This window comes from Aquila chrysaetos, chromosome 5, assembly GCF_900496995.4.
Source record: "Aquila chrysaetos chrysaetos chromosome 5, bAquChr1.4, whole genome shotgun sequence".
Classification (NCBI taxonomy): Eukaryota; Metazoa; Chordata; class Aves; order Accipitriformes; family Accipitridae; genus Aquila; species Aquila chrysaetos.
The window spans coordinates 16,476,192-16,499,487 of NC_044008.1; the positions used below are offsets into that span (position 1 = coordinate 16,476,192).

At 44.3% G+C, this 23,296-nt stretch overlaps 1 protein-coding gene across 2 annotated transcripts in view; it reads left to right on the forward strand.

Annotated features, from left to right (window-relative positions):
- Positions 1 to 250: 250 nt before the first annotated feature.
- Positions 251 to 23,296, forward strand: part of SLC2A13 (solute carrier family 2 member 13) — a 166,399-nt gene continuing 143,353 nt past the window's right edge. The window contains exon 1 of one of the 2 annotated variants that reach the window (XM_030014611.2): positions 251 to 1,108. In XM_030014611.2, coding sequence (XP_029870471.1) covers positions 553 to 1,108 — 556 coding nt within the window. In that variant the 5' untranslated portion in view covers positions 251 to 552. The remainder of the gene's footprint in view (positions 1,109 to 23,296) is intronic. The other variant, XM_030014610.2, reaches the window with a different exon arrangement.

Below are 23,296 nucleotides of genomic sequence, written 5' to 3' on the forward strand. Positions count from 1 at the left end.
GGCGGCTCTGGCGCTGCCTGCGCGGCGCTCGCTCGCCCGCCCAGGGCTTCCCGCCTTCTCCCGGCGTCCCTGGGGGCGGCCCGCCAGCCCCGCCGCTTGCCAGCACCCGGCGTGAGGGAGAGCGGGCGGGGCCGGCGGCGTCGCGGCGCTCAGCCCGCAGGCGCAGTCCTCGGCGCCTGCGCGGCAGTGCGCGCCACGGCGGAGCGGGGGGGGGAGGCGGCCGGGCCCGCCCCCTGGCGCCCGCCGGGCCGCGCTCGCTGCTGTCCCCGCCCGCTGCTGTCCCCGCCCGCCTCCGCCTCCAGCTCCGCCTGGGCGCTGGGAGCGGCGGCAACTTCCCCTCAAGTCTGTCCGGCGGCGGCGGCGGGGGGGGACGGGACTATGCGACCCGGCTGAGCGCGGCCCGAGAGGGGCGGGCGGGGCGAGGACAGGCGGCGCCAGCAGCAGCAGCAGCAGCAGCCGCCCCGCCGCCGTAGCAGCCAGAGTCGCCCGGCAGCCGTCCGCCTCAGCCCCCTGCCCTCCCCCGGCCGGGGCAGGAGCCGCCCCGGCCGTCCCATGTCCCGCAAGGCCAGCGACAATGTGGAGTACACGCTGCGGAGCCTGAGCAACCTGATGGGCGAGAAGCGGCGGCGGCAGGCGGACGGGTCCGCCGGCTCGGGCGCGGCGGCGGCGGCGGCGGGCGAGCGGAGCCTCATCGCCGCCGAGTCGTGCTCCAGCCTCAACAGCGCGGCGTCGGGCGGCGAGCTGGAGCGGGCGGCGCGGCGGCAGTTCCAGCAGGACGAGACCCCCGGCTTCGTCTACGTGGTGTCGGTCTTCTCCGCCCTGGGGGGCTTCCTCTTCGGCTACGACACCGGCGTGGTGTCGGGGGCCCTGCTCCTCCTCAAGAGGGAGCTCAACCTGGACGCCCTTTGGCAGGAGCTGCTCGTCTCCAGCACGGTGGGCGCCGCCGCCCTCTCCGCCCTGGCCGGCGGCGTCCTCAACGGGCTGTGCGGCCGGCGGCCCTGCATCCTGCTGGCCAGCGGCCTCTTCACGGCGGGGGCCGGCGTGCTGGCCGCCGCCCGCGACAAGGAGACCCTGCTGGGGGGACGCGTGGTGGTGGGGCTGGGCATCGGTGAGTGCCGCGCCGCCCCGCCGGGCTCCCCTCCCGGCAGCACGACCCCCCCCCCCCCCCCCGCGCCCCCGCCAAGCCCGAGTCCGCCCCGCTCCCCGGGGGCACCCCAGCTCTTGCCCCGGCGCGGGAGAAGCCCCGCCGGGGAGGGAGGTTTAACCGACCCTAAAATCCGCCCGTCTCTGCGCGTCCGCATCCCTTTTATGTAGGGCAGCCCCCGAACAAAAGGCGAAGGTTGGCCCGTGGGGCTTGAAGTGCTCGGCTGCTGGCGAGGGAAAGGCATAACTGAGCCGAGGTCGGGAGAGGGGGGCTGCTGCCGATCGCGGCGGGGTGGGGAAAGGGAGAGTCCGTCTGCTTGCCCTCGGCGTTTTTACTTGCAGGTAGTGTAGTCCTAGCTGGTTTGGGGAGAGTTGTCTGGTGTCTGTACGCGGAGGGTGGTCTTGCATTCTTTATGCAAATTCATCTTGAGGGTGGTCTGTCAGTGTCAACAGCTGGCACCGTAAGCTTTACATGTGGGGGGCTTCTGGGAAGTCGGGAGCGAGGAGGAGGTCGTGCCTGTCTTTCTGCACTGTAAATACCTCTCTTCTGGTTTCCCGCACAGCTTTGCTTTTCATTGGGCACTACAGGAATGCTTTTGGGGCAAAATGAGGTGGTAATATCTCCGGTCAAATGAGATGACCTTTGCTTCGGAAGGCTTTGGATTTCATTAATAGCATCCTGCAGAACTGAACGTGAATGGCTGCTCTCGGGCTGCCTTCCTGTATGCATTGTATAACTTGCAAGCAGTAGGTTCTGGTAAAACTTTAGAGTTGTCCCAAAGAACTTGAAGTGATGAGCAGTGTTTCCTCTAACCTTTGAGACTGGTTTCTGTGCTATCTATATTGTAATATCCCCAGAATTTTGGTTGCTCTTCAGCTTCGGCTGCCATCCTGTCAGGCAGTAATGTGAATTATACTCATCATCCAAGATGAGCTGTAGGAGGTTATTCAGAGTCCTTGGACTATAGTATGTTTAAAGAAAAGAAAAAAAAAAAGGAAAAAAAAGAAAAAAGAGAACTAAATCTTTCTTACTGTGATCTTGCAACCCTTCCTATCTAAAAGCATGAGGACAAACTGAGAATTAGACTTGTTTTCTTCTACAAAGCAAAGTTCTGTTTCTCAGCCATTGAATAATTTTTTGAATTCTCTAGCTTGTTATAGACATACTTGCTGTGATGCAATTCATGGTCTTATTAAGGGAAAAAAGTTAGTGAGTCATAAAAAGGGTTGTCAGAAATAAAATTGACTCCATCCTTGAAAGGGCTCCTGCTGGTTTTCCTGTACAGTAACGGACACCTTCTTTAGGTTGCAGTTTTCTGACCCCAAGTTGGGTGGTTGTTTTTTATATTTTTAAATGCTACCTCTCTGCATTTTTTTAATCCAGACTCCAGACTGCAGAATGTTGATAACATTTGTTATAATGTTCAGGAGACAGGGAAACTAAATTTGACTCTGAGGTGACAGAACAGGTATTTTGATGGCAATATGTAGTAGGTATGTTTAGTGGTAGATACTAGAAATAGCAAATGTCAATTTGATGTCTTTTTGTGTTTGTAAAGCTAATGTTTTTTGTTGACTGTAACTGGTTGCATTGACAACTTCAGGGGGAAGGGAGTGGAAGGGGATGTATTGTTTGCTTGACTCTTGTGTGTCTGTGTCTCGTAGAGAGATACATAGGCATGTTGGAATTGTCTTACAGTGGTGCAAATAAATGACTTTGGTATTGTCAGAGGGATATGAGACTTGGGGCTTAATATAATTAATATATAAAACACAGAAATGGAAATTGGGAGCTAGGGGGTTGTTCTTTTGTACAGCCATAGATTTCTTGTGTGATCTGGGGAGAGAGATCTCTCTTTGGCGTCTTTTCACATCGGGGATAGAGATGGTGGTTCTGCTCTGAAGAGCTGAAGTAAGGACTGAGAAATGTTCTGAGGATTTTGGAGCACAAAGACACTAACTTATATTTCAAAAAGATGATGTTTTCTCCTTTTTATCAAAGGTGGTTGTTCTTTATGTGATGGAGCTTATGGCCAGAAACAAAGCATTACCTTAAATTGCTGTGACTGAAGCACCACAAGAGACTCCAAGAATTGCAGAGTCGAATCCTAACAAGGTTTATTTTAGAAGAAAAAAAAAAAATGTTGTGGTTCAAAGCTGTTCTCATACAGTGAACTGCAACAATCTCTACATTAAATCCCCCACCAGAGGGAGCCTGGATAGTTTCATGAAGGCGTTAGAAATTGGTGGAACTTTTAACCAGTTTCTTCCCTTTCTTCTCTTGGAGCCCTTTGACTATCATTTTACTGCACACAGTGTGCAAGAACTCCTTAGCATTGGTGTAAGGAGGTCGCTCAGTAATGTGACACTTCAGTGACACTGCGAACTGGTGAAATGTAAGGCCGTGATGGTGTAGTGTTATGAAATGCTTTCCTACTTGCAAACCAGTAAAAACTTCTTAACTATGTATGATTTTATACATTTTTGAGGTTTCTTTCCTGTAGCTCTCTGCCAATTGCACATCAAGAGATCTACTCCAGAAATATGTGTTGGCTTGCATTTAATAAATGAATATTGTGTTATGGGCAGTACTGTGGTGCTGTAAAAGCAGATGCAGTGATGGTTACCTATGGGACTTTGTTCACCCTTGCTGGTACAGGGTGGATCTGTGTTGTGTCCGTGTGAGAAAACGGCCATTTTTCTCGTGACTGTGATTTATAAAGGGCTACAGTTAAATTTTTTCAAGGCTGAAAAACACAGGGTATATGCTGAAATGAGGAACATCTCTCACTTGTCTGTCTTGTCCGTTTCTTACCATTTTCCGTAGAGCTGTTTTGAGATAGAAAACCTCTTCTTTTCTCCCCAGCAATTACAGTAGGAGATGTTTCTGGAAAATAAAAACCTTCTCTCAAGGACAAGCCAAAGTCCTCTTTTATTGCAAATGTTGAATAGATTTTTATGGTTAGAAACAGTTATGTTCCTCCCCGCCTCCCTCCCCCCAGTGTAAATACAAAACATAGGGAATGCAAAAAAAAAAAAAAAAAAAAAAAAAAAAAGGGAAACCACGTTCAGCATGAGCTTAGAATATGCTAAGATCTTTTCAGGTCTGAATTTCTAAATACATAGTTCATGACAACTTCAGGCAAAATGGCTTAAGAACAAGGTTATGGCCATCATTCCCTCCCCCATGCCCACCCCTTCCCAAGCGGTGTCCCTGACTCTTCAGGAATTTGGCTAAGCCTCGTGTCAGGAATGCAACATTTGGACAGACATTCATTACAGCAAATGTGGGCAAAATTCAAACATTTAAGAAATTGGATCACATGTGCTCGGTAGCGCTTTGTATGAGCTTGGCTAGGAAAAATGTCATTGGTACAAAGCATATTTGGACCTTTTGCATCTGTTAATGCTAAAGGCCTCAGCCTGTTGTTGAAGGGTGACCAACCACACTTGGTACGGGATTGAGGGTCGGCATAGGTTTGCCTTGTGTTGGCTGCTGTAGTTTACATGCTTGGCAGGAAAGCCAGGTTCTTCACTTGGCTCGTCTTTGGTCTGTCCTACCAAAGTCTGAGGGCAGGCCACGACTGAAACACCAAAGGTTAGAGCTAGGCATGGCTGTAGATGAGAGCTAATTCTACTGAAAACCTGCTGCTGTGAGAAGCGAGGTGGAGAGTGAGTAGAGTAGGCACTGGGCCTACACGTAATAGAGACTAGAAAGGACAATAATAAATAGCTATGCTTGCGAAGTCACTTCTTTCTTAGACTGTAATCAGTCCAATGCCTTAATTTTACAATCACTTTGTTGTCTGAACCCATTGGCCAGATGTGTTTCAATGGCTCGCCAGTCTGTAAGGGAAGCAGTTTATCCTTCTGTCATCTGAGGATGCTGAAGGTTTTAAGCCTGCAGCTGATGTACATGGGTGTTGTTGGCATGGTGTTTCAGGTAGCGTGCTGTTCAGATCACTTTTTCAAGAACATTTATGTACCAGCTGTGGAAGGAAAGCTGTTTGAGCTACGCAGAGTTCAGGAAGTGACGGGATTAAGCTTGCTTGTGCAGAGTTGTTCTCTATCTTAATGTACAATCATTAGCTGGATGATTAGATTCTCCCGTCTTGTTCAGCATGCGGAATAGATGGTGCTAAATTAATGATCAGCTCTTCTGTGTTTTGTTTTCTTACTCAGTGTGTGGTTTAGGCATTACTTAACGCATATGCTACCCAAGCCCTTGTGAACGCAAAGTTACTTCTTAGGACTACTGTGTGTGCATGCACTCTGTTACTAGGTCTGCAGTGCAATGGAGACCTGACTCGTCTTCTCTCTGACCCCTGTTGTTGCTGACACATGATGTATCTTCACAATGTGAGCCTACTGCTCAGTGCTTGCTTTGTACTCAAAATGTCTGTAGTATTGTTTTTTTAAAGGCTGTATTTGAATGTGGTGTATGTAGTGTTCCTGGTAGCATCTTTTTACTGCATATGTAGGTCATTTTCTGAGCAGAGGAAACAAGACTGTACACACAATTAGGCAGGAGTGGAAAGCGCTGGCATATGGTTCGGGGCTGCCCTGGTGGGACTAGCTTCTACTGACAGTAAAGTCCAGTAGCAAGTAACAAAAATAACCAAAGGACTCGCATCATGTAGTATCAGCTCTGTATTATCTTTACAGTGATCAAGGGCCACTGTTATCAGCTGGACTACCATGTATGCTGTGAAAATATTGGAAAATAACTGGTATGACCTATTGCCTGTTAAAGATGAGGATATGTGTGCTGTTTTTTTTCTTTAAATTTTAAAAATTCTTTTTTAGTGTACTGCTGAACTTTTTCAAGTTCTGTGTATTTTTATCTTGGGAAAAATTACAGATTAATCCTGCCCCCACCCCAGCCCCCTCCCACCCCGCCATGGGAACCTCTAAAGCTTCAGTCTGTTTTTATGAGTGTCCACCGCATTTTTTTGAAGGAGTTTATACCTTACTATATTTTGGAGGGGAAAGTCACCCTCAGCCCCCAAATACGCTGTGCTACTTCTGGCAGATGCTTGTAATTTTCAATCCAGAGATTCATAGGCTATTTTTCCTCCAGAGACAGTGGTTTGTTAGTATAAGCTTGCAGCAGGGATGGAGGGGAATGGAGAGACAAATAGCCACATTGTTGGAGTCGACCCTTGTACTGCCAGTGACCAGAGATGCTCACCCAAGTTTCCGGGTTCTATAGCTACTGACATTACTGTGTGCGCTCAGGGATCGATCTCTGCATTTTAAGAGCTTAATCTGTTCTTGTGCAAAAGCCTCTGGGAGGATACATAGCTTCTGACTGGAGCTGTGATCTTGCAGGGTACCAGGAGTACATTAAGATGAAAAATGGTATCTTTTGAAGGCCTCTAATTTTGTGTGCATTGGACAGTATACACAGTGTTATGCTCAGTTCACTGTCATGTATGTCAACAAGCACTGACTCCATTATTGGTTTGTCTGATGGTGTAATACAAAAAGATGAGGGATTTATACATAAATATTGCTACCTTTGGCAAATATTTCGTGACCATTTTGGAATAATGTATTAAGCACAAAGTCTAAGAGAAGTTTTGGACTTTTGATTCTTCTGGAAACTGTTTAAAGTCGTAAGGGTGGTGTGGTGTTTTGTTTGTTTGTTTTGGTGGTTTTACCTTTGTTTTGGGCTTTTTGCTATTGTTTTTGTTTAACTTAAAGAAAATTCCCATAGTTCATAAACCTTGAAATTGATTTTCTGTCTCTAAAACATGGGAATCTTGTAAAATAGTTTTCCCTGTACTTGGTCAAACTGATCTATGAAAAACATTATTCCTGTTGTATTTTAAGTATTTTTGTTCATTTTGGAAAAAATACAATTCATCCAGTTCATATGTGACATAAAATTGAAACTTTCGTGATCCTTTTACTCCTTATAAAAAGGCAACTTGAAGGAAGTTTGCAGTGTTAAACGCAAGTGTTTCCTTACCTATGTTGAAAAATTCATGTGGGCACCACAGGTGGGCTCATTTTCAAAATGCATTGTTTGCTACAGGAACAGGAGACCACTGGTGTCCAGTTGCCATGCTGTTAAAGATAGCAAATCATTCAGCTGGAACTCTTGGATTTGAGTGACTTGTTTGGCTGAAAATTGTACCAATCCCATCAGCAGAGGCACAAGGCAGGACATCTGAGGACAGTCCAAGCAATAGATTTCAAGTGCCAGCTACTGTCTTCTGCTGTGCATTGTCAGAATATGGACTTAATTTTTATTCTGACTGTACTAGTGTATACTTCACCAATTGTATGCTGAGAAGCAATGAAAAAAGTAAAAAAGCATCTGAAAGTAGATGCTGAAAAGGGGGTTTTTAAGTTATCTTTTTTCCTTATCTCATCAGTAGACTTCAAGATAGATAATTATAGCAGCTGTATGCTCTTGAGTGGGTTTTTATAGAATATATTGTGCTTCTAAATACATTAATTTCTTTTAAAATGTAGTATTTTAGGAATCTTAGGGATTATTCCGTAAAAGATGGTAAGCTTTTGGGTTGCAAATCCTATGGAAGTCTTGAAAATTGATGATTTCTCCTTAAGATGACTGGACTCAAACTGGATGACTATGGCTGTGCTACATGCTGGTACCGCAGAGGTATAATGGGCCTGATGGATAGCTTTGTTTGCAAAATTGTTTTGTGGGTCTTCATTGGTGAAGAACTGAATTTTCATACCTGACCTTTACAATCAGTATTGCTGGTGTGAAGCTTGTGAAGAGGCTAGGTCAGGTGGCACAGTCAGTGGAGCTGCTGAAAGCCTAAAACTAGTGACTGGTGAAAATCAGGGGAGCAGAGTTCTCCCATTGGTTTCTCTTTGCAATGATTAAGCCTGTGAACAAATAGCAAGAGAAGCAGTTTATTAGATATGTTGTACAGATCTTGTGCAACACAGCTCTGAATGAGTGTGTATACCGTTCACTACTTTAGCTGAACTATCTTTCTGTAGATCTTATGATGCAACTTGAATGTAAGCTCTTCTAAAAAGTATTTTGCTTATGATAATTGAAGAAATGAAGCTTTAAATAACACACTTTCCTGTTCTTTCCATTTCTGATCTTCCTCTGATTTATTGGAGGTTTTAGACTTGTGGTTTTATTAAGGGTTTATTCAAAGCAAATGCCTGTTCTGAAGGTGATTTTTTTTTGTAGGTGGTTTCTCATTTTGACTGTTTATATTAGTTACTCAAGTTGGGTTTCTTAGCTCAGTGAGTCTGTCCCTTCTTCCTTTGCAAGTCCCTTACAGACGTGCTGCCTGCGTGGATGAAATGTCATCCTGTGACCTCGGAGTCCCCCATGCGTCTGGCTGTCTGTGGATAGGTCATGGCATGCTGTCAGCTATGGTGTTAGCAAATGCGTTCCCACCTCCCCCTTGGTCTGGTCTCTTATTTGGCTAAATAGCAAGAGTGCCTGCCTCTTCTGCAGTTTGGGACAGACTTCCTTCTCATGTTCCTCCCCTTCAAGCAGTGAATCCTTGTTTGAAGTCCCACATGTGTCCTAGGAATTGCTCCTGAGTTGACTTTTTTGGGAGTACAGCCATCTCTTTGTGTGGCTGTTGTGTTAGTGGGCTCAGACACTGAAACAGTTGCATGGATTTAAAAAAAAAAAAAAAAAAAAAAAAAAAAAGAAAGAAAAAGTGTATGTTTATTGATACATGCAACTTTTTACCTTGGGCTTGTCCTTTAGTTGTCCCTCAGGGGTCTTCTCTCCCCTCCCCTAGAGATGGGTCTTCCAGTTGTGTATATTTAGGAGCTGTCACCCCAGCTTCTCTACTTAAACTTTTTTTCCCCCTTGCCTGACTTTTCCAGTGTAATTCAGCAAGGGAGCTTCTCTCTAGAGGAGGTTTGCCCTCCATAGCTAATCTGAAAGGCTTCTTGGTTCTCATTAGAGCTCATGTTTTCCAGAAGCACCTGGCATCGACCTTGGGGCTCGTCCTTTACTAGTGAGCATTTTATATCAACGAGTGTGTTCCACTTCTGCTCCCGAGTGATGAGGCAATTTCAAGGCAAAACAATTTTCCAGGTGGTGTGGAAAACCCCAATGATACCTGATGTTTTTAGCACATGGGCTGACAGGCACTCTGCGAAGCTGAACGGTATTAAGGGAGAAGTGGGGTTTCCCTGGGAGGCAATTGCTTCAGGCCTCAAATCTAGAACTTTCTGGTCTCTTTTCAACACTGTATTTGGGAAGGTCTGAGTTTTCACAGGTCTTATGCCAGCTGGTAACATTGAGGAGCGCTCTAATCTGATCAACAGCCAGCCAAGCACATGCAGATGTGTGCTCAGTTGTCTCTGAGGCAGTAATGAAGTGATTGTCGATCTCCAGACAATAGACACAAAACCAGAAGATGCCAGAAATGGTGGAGGACCCCGCTCTGTAAACAAAAATGTGTATCCAAAATTAGACTCACTTGGCAATTGCCCATATTTTCATAGTCTAGACAAAATTAAATAGCTTTATAAACCTCTACCATAAATGGGAGCCGTAAGGCAAGAGTTTTCCAGCCTTTTCCCAGAAGTGTGAGTTTCTGCAGGCTAACCTTTTCTGTCTTGGACAGAAACAAGGAGTAACAGTCTTTCTGTTTCCCTTTTCTTTTGGTCAGGAGCCTCATGTACGTGGTTTTCTCTACTGTTGCTTCTCTTGCAAGCTTTCAGGGAAGCAAAACTAATAATTGTGGTTTTAATGTGCCTATGGACATTGGGAAAAGAAGATAATTTTCCAGCAGCTGGAAGGAAGTATTAGGGATGTCTTTGAGTAGCACCACAGCTCTTCCACTTTCCTGTTGTACTCTGGAAATCCAGGGGAATACATTCCAAGTTGAAAAGAGCAGAAGAGCCTTCCTGGTGTAACATATATTGTATTGCCCATGCTGTGAGGGTGTGTGGTCTTGTAAATTGGGAACATGTTCCAGTGACCACTGCTCTGAGAGAAACATCTACTGAAGTGATCACTGGCATGTGCCAATGGAAGAAGGTCTTTAATTTCTGATTGCTTAGAAGAAATTCTCTCCTGTTCCTTCTCTCAAATACTTGTTCTGTGCCAGAATGGCATAGAAACTCTACAAAGCCTTGAACAATCTACCTTGCTTAGTAACTTTTGATAGTTTTCCAGGTTTATTTTTGTAGTTTTAGCACTCCTACTCTTGGTTCTCCAGATGAGACCTTTGAACTTAGGCCTATCTGAAGGCACCAAAAATTTGAAATTTAAATCCATCTTGAACTGTTTGCACCCCTAATGAATAGGTGGATGTAGGATTTTGGGGTATTCTTTTTGTTGGTTTTTTTTTTTTTTTTTTCCCCAACGTGTTGGTTGTTCCTGTCTGACTGTCGTCTTTTCTTCATGCTGACACAGTCATAAAAACATGAAGGTGACCTTAAGTAAGTGTCATGAAATGGCTTCATGTTGTTATGGCTGATACATTACTATCAGAGCAGTGCCATCATTCATAAGCTATCAATCACATTTATTGTAATCAAAAAGAAAAAAAAAAGTTAGGTATTGGTTGTATTTGAATATCATAGTAGTAATCTTGATTCATGCCCTGCTCTGAACTGCCTTCTGCAGTTCAGCGAGGTCCTGCTGTGGCATCTGTCCCACTCCAAGGGCAAGAGAGGAGCAGAGCTACAGGTATTCCTCCTTTTCCCTAGCGCAGTACCAGAGGAGAGCTGCTGTGCCCAGGGGAGCAGGAAGGGAGAAGGAGCATGAGTGCCATCCTGTTCCCATGCCCTTCGATGCAGTTCAGCCTCCAAAGCAAGACCAGACCAGCTGATGGAAACAGGGAGCTCCTGTTCCCATCCCTCTGTTTTTCGTCCCCTAAATTACCATTGATTCTTGTCCAAAGCTTGTAATAGTACTACAATACTTGGTAGTTACCTGTGATTCTGTGGGTTTTTTTAACCAATATTATAAAAGATTCAAACAGTATGGCCCATTACTTTTTTACAGCTCTGATCCTGGAAGAACTGGCAGTGCTTAACCAGGAGAAGATACAGTTGTTGGTTTACTGTCTCTTCAGCTGCACGTTCAGAAATGGATAGACAATCAGGATTCAGTAATTTTAAGGAAGATTTAGATGATCCTGATGCTGGAGACAACTACCTTCTGAGTGTGTTGCAGTTTTATCCTGTGCTGCTGAACTGGCAGTTGTACCATAGGCTTCACATGCCGCCATTCAACAGCAAAAATTATCAGGGAATTATGGAAGAAAAAAAAGCTACTATCTTAAAAGTGCCCAGAGAAAGTTGGAAGCAAAAAGTGTGTATTGAAGCTAATAAATATGCTTAATGAATTACTTAATTCCTGACCCTTTTTATAGGAAAAGTGGTAGATAACTAAATATATTGATGAGAGCTATGACAATGAGGCTGGAGCAACTTCAGAAATCTAGAAAGGTAACTGAAGCACAGAGCCTACATGAGGTGTTGGAGGTAGGGAATGTTTTTGCTGCCTGTTGGAACATCTAACTGGAGTGCAGTTGGGAACAGGGGGAACTGGGAGCGTAAGTTCTAGTATAGTTGATGGAGGATTGTATATCAGGATCCCAAAGTCAGATGTCTCAAGTCAGAGCTAGTACTCCTTTGGAATCTACTTGTCCAAGGTGTAACAGTACAAGAGAAACACTGCTTCTTACGGTATTTTTTGCGTGGTTAAGGTTCATGTCAATGTGCTATATTTGTTATTCCTAGCTGTATTAGGACTTACTCTGCCTAACTGTTATTTTGAACTTAATTTTCTGATTGTAGCTGCCCACCTAGGAAGTTTTGTTCAATCTGTGAGGTTAAGGAGATAAAATCGAAGGGACTCACCACTAAGTACTTGCTCTCCTCATTTGGGTCGTTAATTTTTTTAGGGTTGTTGGTTGGAGCTGTGATCGATCCTGGCGAGTGTCTAACGTGAGAAAAGCAGTGTGGTGATAGGTGGCCTAGAACACAGTAAAGATGGAGGAAGTACTGGTTGAGACCAAAGCTGTGTGTACTTTAAGCATGGACTTCAGCAAGTGTTTGCGTGTAAGTGACCTTTTTTGTTTGTTCACAGGTCGTTGATTATTGGACTGTTGAGGTCAGTAGTAGCTATGTCAGCACAGGAATGGGAAATCTGCCTGAGGGGAAAAGGTAAGACGGGTTTTATTCACTATGGAGTTCAGCAGCTAAGTCTTTTGCCTGGTAGACTCCCTGCTCCTGCATTAATCGTAGGCGCTGCTGACCTCACCAGTCCAATTCACATTGGAACAGCTTGGTATGAATGGAAAGCCAGAGGTACTGGGACAACTTCAGGATCTTGAAGAACGGGGTGGAAAAGACTAAATGTTGTTCGTAGGTATTCATGATGTTTTAGCCCAGGAATTCAATCACCGTGGTTATATTCTGAGCTGAATACTTGGGTCTGGTTTTGTGCTATATGTAGTCCTTCGGTAGGAGGAGAAATAAGGCACAGAATGTAGATCCTTTCTCTTGTAATGATTGACTGGCATGTTCCTGGAAAAAATCATTGGTGCATATAGCAGAAATATGGGCACACATTGAGTAGAGCATTACACAAATAAATGGCAACTTCTCTTCTCGTGAGTGGGAATGTACTTTACTAAATTCTTTGAAAGCTTGGATGAGAAGGTACTATTTATCTTAAAATCTAACTTTGGGGTGGGACACAATAGTTGTCTACACCTATATGCTCTATGTGATTACCTCTGTGCATCTTACTGTCCTGCAGGTTTAGGGCTTCCCTCCTTTCTTGACCCTAGTCTGCAGTTTTACTAGCTAGGGTAAACAAAATATTACCATGTTCAACACTGTGTGTGCTTCTGAAAAAGCTGTAGTTTCAAGGCATAATTTTTAGGTCAAGCTCTGTTGTGTTGCTTTCTTTTGTGTCTGCTGATGGTGACTTTAAAGTAAGAAAAGGTGCAGCTTGTGTTTTGGCTTTGATTCTGCCTATCTGTGCTTATTTCTGAATCTTCCTTCCCTGCAGTCAAAAGCTGTCTGTTGTATCAGTCTGTGGGGCCTCTCCCTGATTCAACATTAATTGCTTTGCCCGACACCCAAGTACTATCTGGACGATTAATCATTATCCTCTTAGATGTGGAGTGCTCCCTTGCAAAGAAGGAGGCAGTGCTCTGAGCTTATAAATGCAGCAGTGCAGAGAAGGTTTTTCCTCATAGTTTAAGACCAGCAGGCCTGTCTCCTCTGTAATACCGATTGTATCTTTAGCAAGATCTGAGACACCTGTTTAGAATATTTATGTTTACTCTATTCAGAAGTCAATTCTCAGTAATTCACCCTGTAATGGTGAAACTTCTAAGGGACTGTGTGTGTGTTTTCTGATTTTCCTTATCTAGAATCTTAACCTGTTTCTGACCGGCTTAATAGAGCCTCTGCTCATGGTCATATGCTCCCTTGTATCTTTCATCCAGGAGTATGGATTTGTGTGTATGACTGTTTTAGCTGGGTTGCTGAGGCATAAACCGCTATGGCTGTGTGCTGGTTGGATGAAGGCAAGCCTGGCCTGCCTGTTAGCCTGTTGTCTCAAGCTTTTGTATTCTGCTTTTATTCCTAGACGCTCTTTCCAGGATACATGAAGTGAAACTATGCATGCTAGGTGTGATGGGGACTTCTTATGCACCACTTCGTTACAGTCAAACTATTCAGTTTTTCAGTTTGTCTAGCTGCAATGGCTTCTTATCCCCAAGTTTCCCCTATGAGGGAGCTTCATTTGGACTGGGATATAGGGGAAACCTCACTCCTTGCACTGGTGCAAAGAAGGGGGAACTGGAAGTGTGAGCACTAAAGTAGCACTGCTTGAACCTCAGTAACTCATCTGCCACACTTGTCTTTCCTGGCCCATGTTGGTGAGAAGGAATGTCTGATCCAGGCGTCCTAGACAGTCATGTTGGGAAGTAGGAATCCAGACATCTAGAGAACTCTGTGTGTGTGCATACGCAGGAAGACTTGAGTAATGAAATCTAATTAAAATATCCACTAATATAATTTTGAATTGTTTGTATTTTTGTGGTGAGAAAAAATGTGATTGAAGGTGGCTATGCAAGAGGATACCATAAACCAATTGTGCGGATTTTCAGGATTAGTGTGTTGGGAACGGATTCTACAGCTGTGCTCTGGAGGACAGGAGAAGGTACAAAGAACTGCTTTGAGGTATGGAGCCATTCTTTGTGCTTTAAATTTTTTTATCAAGTGGGAATATATAGTTCTTGGCTCAATTCTTTCTTCTTCATTAAATTTTTATCAAGTAGGGATGTAGGTTTCTTGGCTTTGATAATGTGGACTTGTATGGTCTAACACCCACACAGGGTAACTAGTTTTCATCTGTGCTGTGGAAATGAGCAAGAGAGAAAACTTCAAGAAGCCTGACTCGGCACTCAGACCGGTTTTAAGCCAACGCGATTCCACTGTAATTACAGAGACATTAATTTCTTTACCTCATGATCTTGATAAACTACTAATTAGTACAGTACAGGAGATATGAATCTGTTTATTAGGTAGTTGTAGGTTCATATAAAATTAAGTCTGTGAGGTAGATATGGATGTCATACTGAGCTACAACTGAAAAATACAACTTTAGGCAGATTTTTTAGAGAAGTTTTTAAGACTTTTAAGCTGATATTTGAAGACAATACACATCATATTTCTTTGTAAATGTTTATATTAATCTTCTATGATATTTTGCTTACAGCAATGCCCTGTTTCTTGTTTAAAGCAAATGATTCAGTCAGTTGTAGTAAAACATGAAAATGCCGGTGTGCGTACTTCTCAGTCTTGTACGAATATGTTCCCAATGTAGCTGAATCATCCAGAAGCAATGTATGGCTCCCTTCATTTGGATTTCTATTTGTCCTGCATTATCAGCACTAAAATACATGTATCCCTAAAGCAGTAATAGGTTGAGAAGTGTTTGGTCTATTGTGTCTCCTTTTCACAGTTGCTCTGCATGTTTTTTGATATGGTTTTCTATTTGTCATGCATTGTCAGTCACTAAAATACATACATCCCTGAAGCAATAATGGACTGAGAAGTGTCTGGTCTGCTGCATTTCACTTTCACAATTGCTCTGTGTGTTCTGTACTCTGCAAATTTGTACTGTTACAGGATCTGTAGCCATTGGTTTTCTAAGTCACCATAAATTTTGCCAGTGCAAATACCAGCTTGGGTTACCTGTCCTAGGAGCTGGAACCCGTACAGTTTGCTTGTGTGCTGTAGAAGCAATAGTAGCACTATTGCAAGAAAAAAAAAAATATTTCATGCTGATACAAGGAGCTAGAGACACATAGCCTTGAACTCATTTTGCCATAGCATGGAAGTTTTTGTGTCATGCAGTTTTATAGTCTCAAGGCTGAATTACAACAAGCTTTATGTTAAAATAAGTTACATACATGCACATGGTTGTTTTACTTTGCCACTCAGAAGGCTTTCTAACTTTAAATACTGCAGTGAGAAAATGTCAGTTGTGCTGTTGAAAGGCCTGACTCGCACATTGTGAGACCCCCAAATGTCTGATGTACCGTCTTTTGCTAAGCAGATGTAAGACCAATCTGTAATTCTTGGATTTGTCACTTCCTGGCCAGTTGATCTTAAAGTGACTATGGTACTTTATGCCTCCTTTTTTCCTTCTGTAAGGTGAGGCTGATGTTTGCTTGCATTTTCGAAAGGCATTCTTGGACTAATTAAAAACAAATAATAATCTTTAAATCTACCAGTCATAACCTGTTCAACACTACAATTTCTGTGAATGGACTTCATAGTCTGATTTTCGGTTTCTTGGATAATTTCCTCTACAGTCAGATCTCTTCTCTCCTTTTTCCCTCCTTGCTGTGTGTTTGGCCTTTAGACAGGCAGTACTGTTGGTGTTACTAGTCAGAGAAACCTGGGCTCAGGGAAGCCTGATGTTCAACTCTTACTGAAATGCTGCTAAATTATTTGTTACAATGTACAATTAATGGCTGTTATGTAATTCCCACTTGGCTTTGTAACTGTAGGTAATTCTACTTAACTGGAAGCGCAAACCCTGCATTAATAGATACATATATACAAATTGTCACATACTTGTCTTTGCACAGAAAAATAAGATGGCCTAAAATCAACCCAACTCTATAAAGAATTTTTAAGATGTATCTCAGTGGAGTAATGTATACTTAACTTCCAGAATGTAATCTGACATGCTGTATTGCTAACTATGCTTATTCTTCAGTTACTACCATGAGCCTTTTCTGTTCCTTGCAAGCAGCTGGCACAAGAGTCGTTAAAAGGACTTTGCTACTAAATGCTTTTTGTAATTTATACCTAAGCTTGAGTTTTTTGATATGGTATATTGAAGCAGTAGTCAAAGTGTCTGTATGTCTTGGCAATTAAAAAGTCCTTTAAACTAAGAAAGGAGAGCAATGTTAAACTCAGAGCGAGCAGATGAATGTGGATGTGAGCTTGACAGTATTTGAAAGGTGGATCATGCTGCACCTGAAGATAATGAGCAATAGACATTTGAATTGCTGAAAGCACACACTGCATTGGAAGCACAGTCTGTGGGAAGTTTTTCTAGCTGTTACATTACTGCGGTAGGTCACAAGTATTAAGGAAGGGGATTCTGCTATTAAGAAGGTAGTCTTTGGTGGCAGGAAGAGTAGCATTCTGCTAGAATAGAGGCTTCTTCCCAACCTTATCTACATATAAACCTGTCATCAACATGTGTGCTTTGCAATGGATTATAAAATTTTATAGGGGAAATACTGTGGTTTTATTATTTTCTTACAGTATAAATGGTACTAACTGGGCAGGTAGGAGTGGGTAGTGAGTAATTCAGGGATCCAGTCACCTATGAGCTGTTTAGTACTTCATTGCCGGTTCCTAGTGCTTTATTAGAAGCTATCACAACTGGTTTCTTCCTACTCACAGTTACTCTGTTAGTGCTCAGTTTAATGATTCTTCTCCAGTGCGTAATTAATTCTGCCTCCTGATGCTGCCCTCCTGCAGTATTGTCAGCAGTCCCTACCTTTTGTTTTGGGAAATAAGGAAGAGGATATAGACCAGAGATGTTTTTAAAATGTAAATAAAAGTAATTCTTTTTACTTTTGAGTGAAAATTCAATTATATGTAGCTATGTTTTACTGTAATTCATTTTTCAATTAAATCTTGCTTTATGAAAATTTAATTAAAAGATCAGGTGAAATGTGACCAGATTATAGGGAAAAACAAGATGGGAGACAGTAATTACTTCATAGGGTTTCTTTGGAAAGAGTGCTGTGAGGATTCACAGCTCCCTCCCCATTCTGGTGTTAGGATTTTCAGTTATCCTCAAATAGGAAAATTTCTTTATAAATTTTCTCTGTGAAAGTAGAATAATGCTGTAAGTGCAGAACTCACAACGTTTGTATTTCAGAGAGATCCTGGATTTAGTTGTTTTTCTTGGTGGTAGCTTGTGCATCAATCTTTTCACCTAAAACCTGAACCCGACAAGAATGTCTTGTAACTTCATAAGAGAACATGGCTTCATTTTTAACTGTAAGCCTTTCAGTTTTAAGGACAGAATCTGCTTCTTAGTGGGAGCAGATATGAAGGAGTTAAATAAAATTAACTGAGCCTCTCTGAAGTAGCTGTGCCTCTGAGTGCAAAAAAGCTGGGGGACAGCAAACTGAAACAGCAGAGGATTTCATTGCCTGGTTAGTCATCTGTCCTGGTTTCAGTTGGGATAGAGTTAATTGTCTTCCTAGTAGCTGGTACTATGCTATGTTTTGAGTTCAGTATGAGAAGAATGTTGATAACACTGATGTTTTCAGTTGTTGCTAAGTAGTGTTTAGTCTAAAGTCAAGGATTTTTCAGCTTCTCAAGCCCAGCCCAGCGAGAAAGCTGCAGGGGCACAAGAAGTTGGGAGGGGACACAGCCAGGGCAGCTGACCCAAACTGGCCAAAGGGATATTCCATACCATGTCACGTCATGCGCAGTATATAAACTGGGGGGAGTGGGGGGGGGGGCGGGGGGAATCACCGCTCGGGGACTAACTGGGTGTCGATCAGCGGGTGGTGAGCAATTGCACTGCGCATTGTTTGTACATTCCAATCCTTTTATTATTGCTGTTGTCATTTTATTAGTGTTATCATTATAATTTTTAGTTTCTTCTTTTTCTGTTCTATTAAACCATTCTTATCTCAACCCACGAGTTTTACTTCTTTTCCCAATTTTCTCCCCCATCCCACTGGGTGGGGTGGGAGTGAGTGAGCGGCTGTGTGCTGCTTAGTTGCTGGCTGGGGTTAAACCACGACATCATCTTACAATTTACAGGGATTTATTGTGACTTGCATGGTACAAGTCGCAGGAAAAGCAGATTTTATCTTAACAAGGATATTGGCTGCATCTATGTTAATTAGAATAGGACTGTCAAATACGCCATTTTAAATGTCAACTCCTAATTCTTCTTTAAATTCTTGTTTTCACTATTCTCATATTGGATATGGCCAGAATTAGAGGGGCCCTGCCTCCAGCCAGGTGGAGGAAAGGGATAACCGGGTCTATTGGACTGTGTGGATTCGATGGCCTGGCACGTTAGACCCACAGGAGTATAAGGCTCTAGTAGACACCGGCGCACAGTGCACTCTAATGCCATCAAGTTATAAAGGGGCAGAACCCATCTGTATTTCTGGTGTGACAGGGGGATCCCAAGAGTTAACTGTATTGGAAGCTGAAGTAAGCCTAACTGGGAATGAATGGCAGAAACACCCCATTGTGACTGGTCCGGAGGCTCCGTGTATCCTTGGCATAGACTATCTCAGGAGAGGGTATTTTAAGGATCCGAAGGGGTATCGATGGGCTTTTGGTATAGCTGCCTTGGAGACGGAGGGCACTGAACAGCTGTCTACCCTGCCTGGTCTCTCTCAAGACCCTTCGATTGTGGGGTTGCTGAGGGTTGAAGAACAACAAGTGCCAATTGCTACCACGACGGTGCACCGGCGGCAATATCGCACCAACCGAGACTCTCTGATTCCCATCCACAAGTTGATTCGCCAACTGGAGAGCCAAGGAGTGATCAGCAAAACTCGCTCACCCTTTAATAGTCCCATATGGCCAGTGCGAAAGTCTAATGGGGAGTGGAGACTAACAGTTGACTATCGTGGCCTGAATGAAGTTACGCCACCGCTGAGTGCTGCCGTTCCAGATATGCTAGAACTTCAATACGAACTAGAGTCAAAGGCAGCCAAGTGGTATGCTACAATTGACATTGCTAATGCGTTTTTCTCAATCCCTCTGGCAGCAGAGTGTCGTCCACAGTTTGCCTTTACTTGGAGGGGTGTCCAGTACACTTGGAATCGATTGCCCCAGGGGTGGAAACACAGCCCCACCATTTGCCATGGACTAATCCAGACTGCACTGGAAAAAGGTGAAGCTCCGGAACACCTGCAATACATTGATGACATCATTGTATGGGGCAACACGGCAGAAGAAGTCTTTGAGAAAGGGAAGAAGATAATCCAAATCCTTCTGAAAGCCGGTTTTGCCATAAAAGAAAGTAAGGTCAAGGGACCTGCACAGGAGATCCAGTTTTTAGGAATAAAATGGCAAGATGGACGTCGTCAGATCCCAATGGATGTGATCAACAAAATAGCAGCTATGTCTCCACCGACTAATAAAAAGGAAACACAGGCTTTCTTAGGTGTTGTGGGTTTCTGGAGAATGCATATTCCAAATTACAGTCTGATTGTAAGCCCTCTCTATCAAGTGACCCGGAAGAAGAATGATTTTAAATGGGGCCCTGAGCAACAGCAAGCCTTTGAACAAATTAAACGGGAGATTGTTCATGCAGTAGCCCTTGGACCAGTCCGGGCAGGACAAGATGTTAAAAATGTGCTTTATACTGCAGCCGGGGAGAATGGCCCTACCTGGAGCCTCTGGCAGAAAGCACCCGGGGAGACCCGAGGTCGACCCCTGGGGTTTTGGAGTCGAGGATATTGAGGATCCGAGGCTCGCTATACTCCAACTGAAAAAGAGATATTGGCAGCATATGAAGGAGTTCGAGCTGCCTCAGAAGTGGTTGGTACTGAAACACAGCTCCTCTTAGCACCCCGACTGCCAGTGCTGGGCTGGATGTTCAAAGGGAGGGTCTCCTCTACACATCACGCGACTGATGCCACGTGGAGTAAGTGGATTGCACTGATCACACAACGGGCTCGCATAGGAAACCCCAGTCGCCCAGGAATTTTAGAAGTGATCACGGACTGGCCAGAAGGCAAAGATTTTGGAATGTCGCCAGAGGAGGAGGTAACGCGTGCTGAAGAAGCCCCGCTGTATAATAAACTGCCAGAAAATGAGAAGCAATATGCTCTGTTCACTGATGGGTCCTGTCGCATTGTGGGAAAGCATCGGAGGTGGAAGGCTGCTGTATGGAGTCCTACACGACAAGTCGCAGAAACTGCTGAAGGAGAAGGTGAATCGAGTCAGTTTGCAGAGGTGAAAGCCATCCAGCTAGCGTTAGACATTGCTGAAAGAGAAAAGTGGCCAGTGCTCTATCTCTATACTGACTCATGGATGGTGGCAAATGCCCTGTGGGGGTGGTTACAGCAGTGGAAGCAGAGCAACTGGCAGCGCAGAGGTAAACCCATTTGGGCTGCCGCACTGTGGCAAGATATCGCATCCCGGCTAGAGAATCTGGTTGTAAAAGTACGCCACGTAGATGCTCACGTACCCAAGAGTCGGGCCACTGAAGAACATCAAAATAACCAACAGGTGGATCAGGCTGCCAGGATTGAAGTGGCTCAGGTGGACTTGGACTGGCAACATAAGGGTGAGCTATTTATGGCTCGATGGGCCCATGATGCTTCAGGCCATCAGGGAAGAGATGCAACATATAGATGGGCTCGTGACTGAGGGGTGGACTTGAGCATGGACACTATTGCACAGGTTATCCATGAATGTGAAACATGTGCTGCAATTAAGCAAGCCAAACGGTTAAAACCCCTGTGGTATGGAGGACGATGGCTGAAATATAAATTTGGGGAAGCCTGGCAGATTGACTATATCGCACTTCCACAAACTCGCCAAGGCAAGCGCTATGTGCTCACAATGGTGGAAACAACCACCGGATGGCTGGAAACATATTCTGTACCCCATGCCACTGCCTGGAACACTATCCTGGGCCTTGAAAAGCAGGTCTTGTGGCGACATGGCACCCCAGAGAGAATTGAGTCAGACAACGGGACTCATTTCCGAAACAACCTCATAGACACCTGGGCCAAAGAGCATGGCATTGAGTGGGTGTATCACATCCCCTATCATGCACCAGCCTCTGGGAAAATTGAGCGATACAATGGACTGTTAAAGACTACATTGAGAGCAATGGGGGGTGGAACTTTCAAACATTGGGATACACATTTAGCAAAAGCCACCTGGTTAGTCAACACCAGAGGATCTGCCAATCGGGGTGGCCCTGCCCAGTCAGAATTTTTACGTACTGTAGAAGGGGATAAAGTCCCTGTAGTGCACACAAAAAATATGTTAGGGAAGACAGTCTGGGTTACTCCTGCCTCAGGCAAAGGTAAACCCATTCGTGGGATTGCTTTTGCTCAAGGGCCTGGGTGCACTTGGTGGGTGATGCGAAAAGATGGGGAAGTCCGATGTGTGCCTCAAGGGGATTTAATTTTAGGTGAGAATAGCCAGAATTAAACTGTATGATACTAGTTGCTATATAACCCTGCTACTGTATGTTATCATTACTATAATTGTTATATGCTATATCCATAGTACTATAGTAAGAATCACTTAGATCAAGCAAGAAAAACTGTGATAAAACTGAGCGAAGCGCAGTAGTGATGGAACCAGAACTGACTCCAGCATGCAACAATCCAACGGTGCACACCATCCTCCTGCTGCGTCCAATGTCAACTGCTCGTCATACTGCACTGAAGCCCAACTCTGCTCTACCGACTGAGAGGACTTTGCACCATCCCTCCTGCCCAGAAAGACTGGTATGACGGATGGAGCCCAGAGTCAGGAACTAAATGAACTCAATGAACATTTAATGAACATAACCCATAAACTGAAGGAATGATATCTCTGTATATGTATATATATATATATATATCATTGTTCATATGTCTCAAAGTGATAGATAAGGTGTTGATGATTGACCAGGATGTAACTAAAGGTATGGGAACTGAGCATGACGTCAATGGTATAGAATAAGGGGTGGATACTGTCCTAGTTTCAGCTGGGATAGAGTTAACTGTCTTCCTAGTAGCTGGTACGGTGCTATGTTTTGAGTTCAGTATGAGAAGAATGTTGATAACACTGATGTTTTCAGTTGCTGCTAGTAGTGTTTAGACTAATGTCAAGGATTTTTCAGCTTCTCATGCCCAGCCAGCGAGAAAGCTGGAGGGGCACAAGAAGTTGGCACAGGACACAGCCAGGGCACCTGACCCAAACTGGCCAACAAGGTATTCCATACCATATGACATTCCATCTAGTATAGGAACTGGGAAGTGGGGGCGGGGAATCGCCGCTCGGGGGACTAGCTGGGTGCCGGTCGGCGGGTGGTGAGCAATTGCACTGCGCATCATTTGTACATTCCAATCCTTTCATTATTGCTGTTGTCATTTTATTAGTGTTATCATTATCATTATCCGTTTCTTCTTTTCTGTTCTATTAAACTGTTCTTATCTCAACCCGTGGGTTTTGCTTCTTTTTCCCGATTTTCTCCCCCATCCCACTGGGTGGGGGGGGAGTGAGTGAGCGGCTGCGTGGTGCTTAGTTGCTGGCTGGGGTTAAACCACGACAGCAACATAGCAGACTGCCAGATGAGAGAATCAGTGCAGTGCTCTCAGTTGCAGAAGGGCATTTGAGATACCCATCTTTATTTTTAATCTTTGGGTTTTCTAGAGTTACCAGGGTCTTGTACCAATTAATGAGATTTACTGAGAATGTCATAATGTTTGCCCAGCTTTCACTGCAGCTCTTCCTGAATACTCCCCTGCTAACATGCCCAGTGAACGAAAGCAGGGCAGGAAAGAGCTGCTCTGCAGAGGCACCTTGGGAGCTGTGCTCCTGTGATCTGCAGTTCTGACATCCATTTGCTCTGTGCACTATTATTAATAAGAAGGTCTGCAAAGTAAAAGTTGGAGTAAAGCAACCCTGTTAG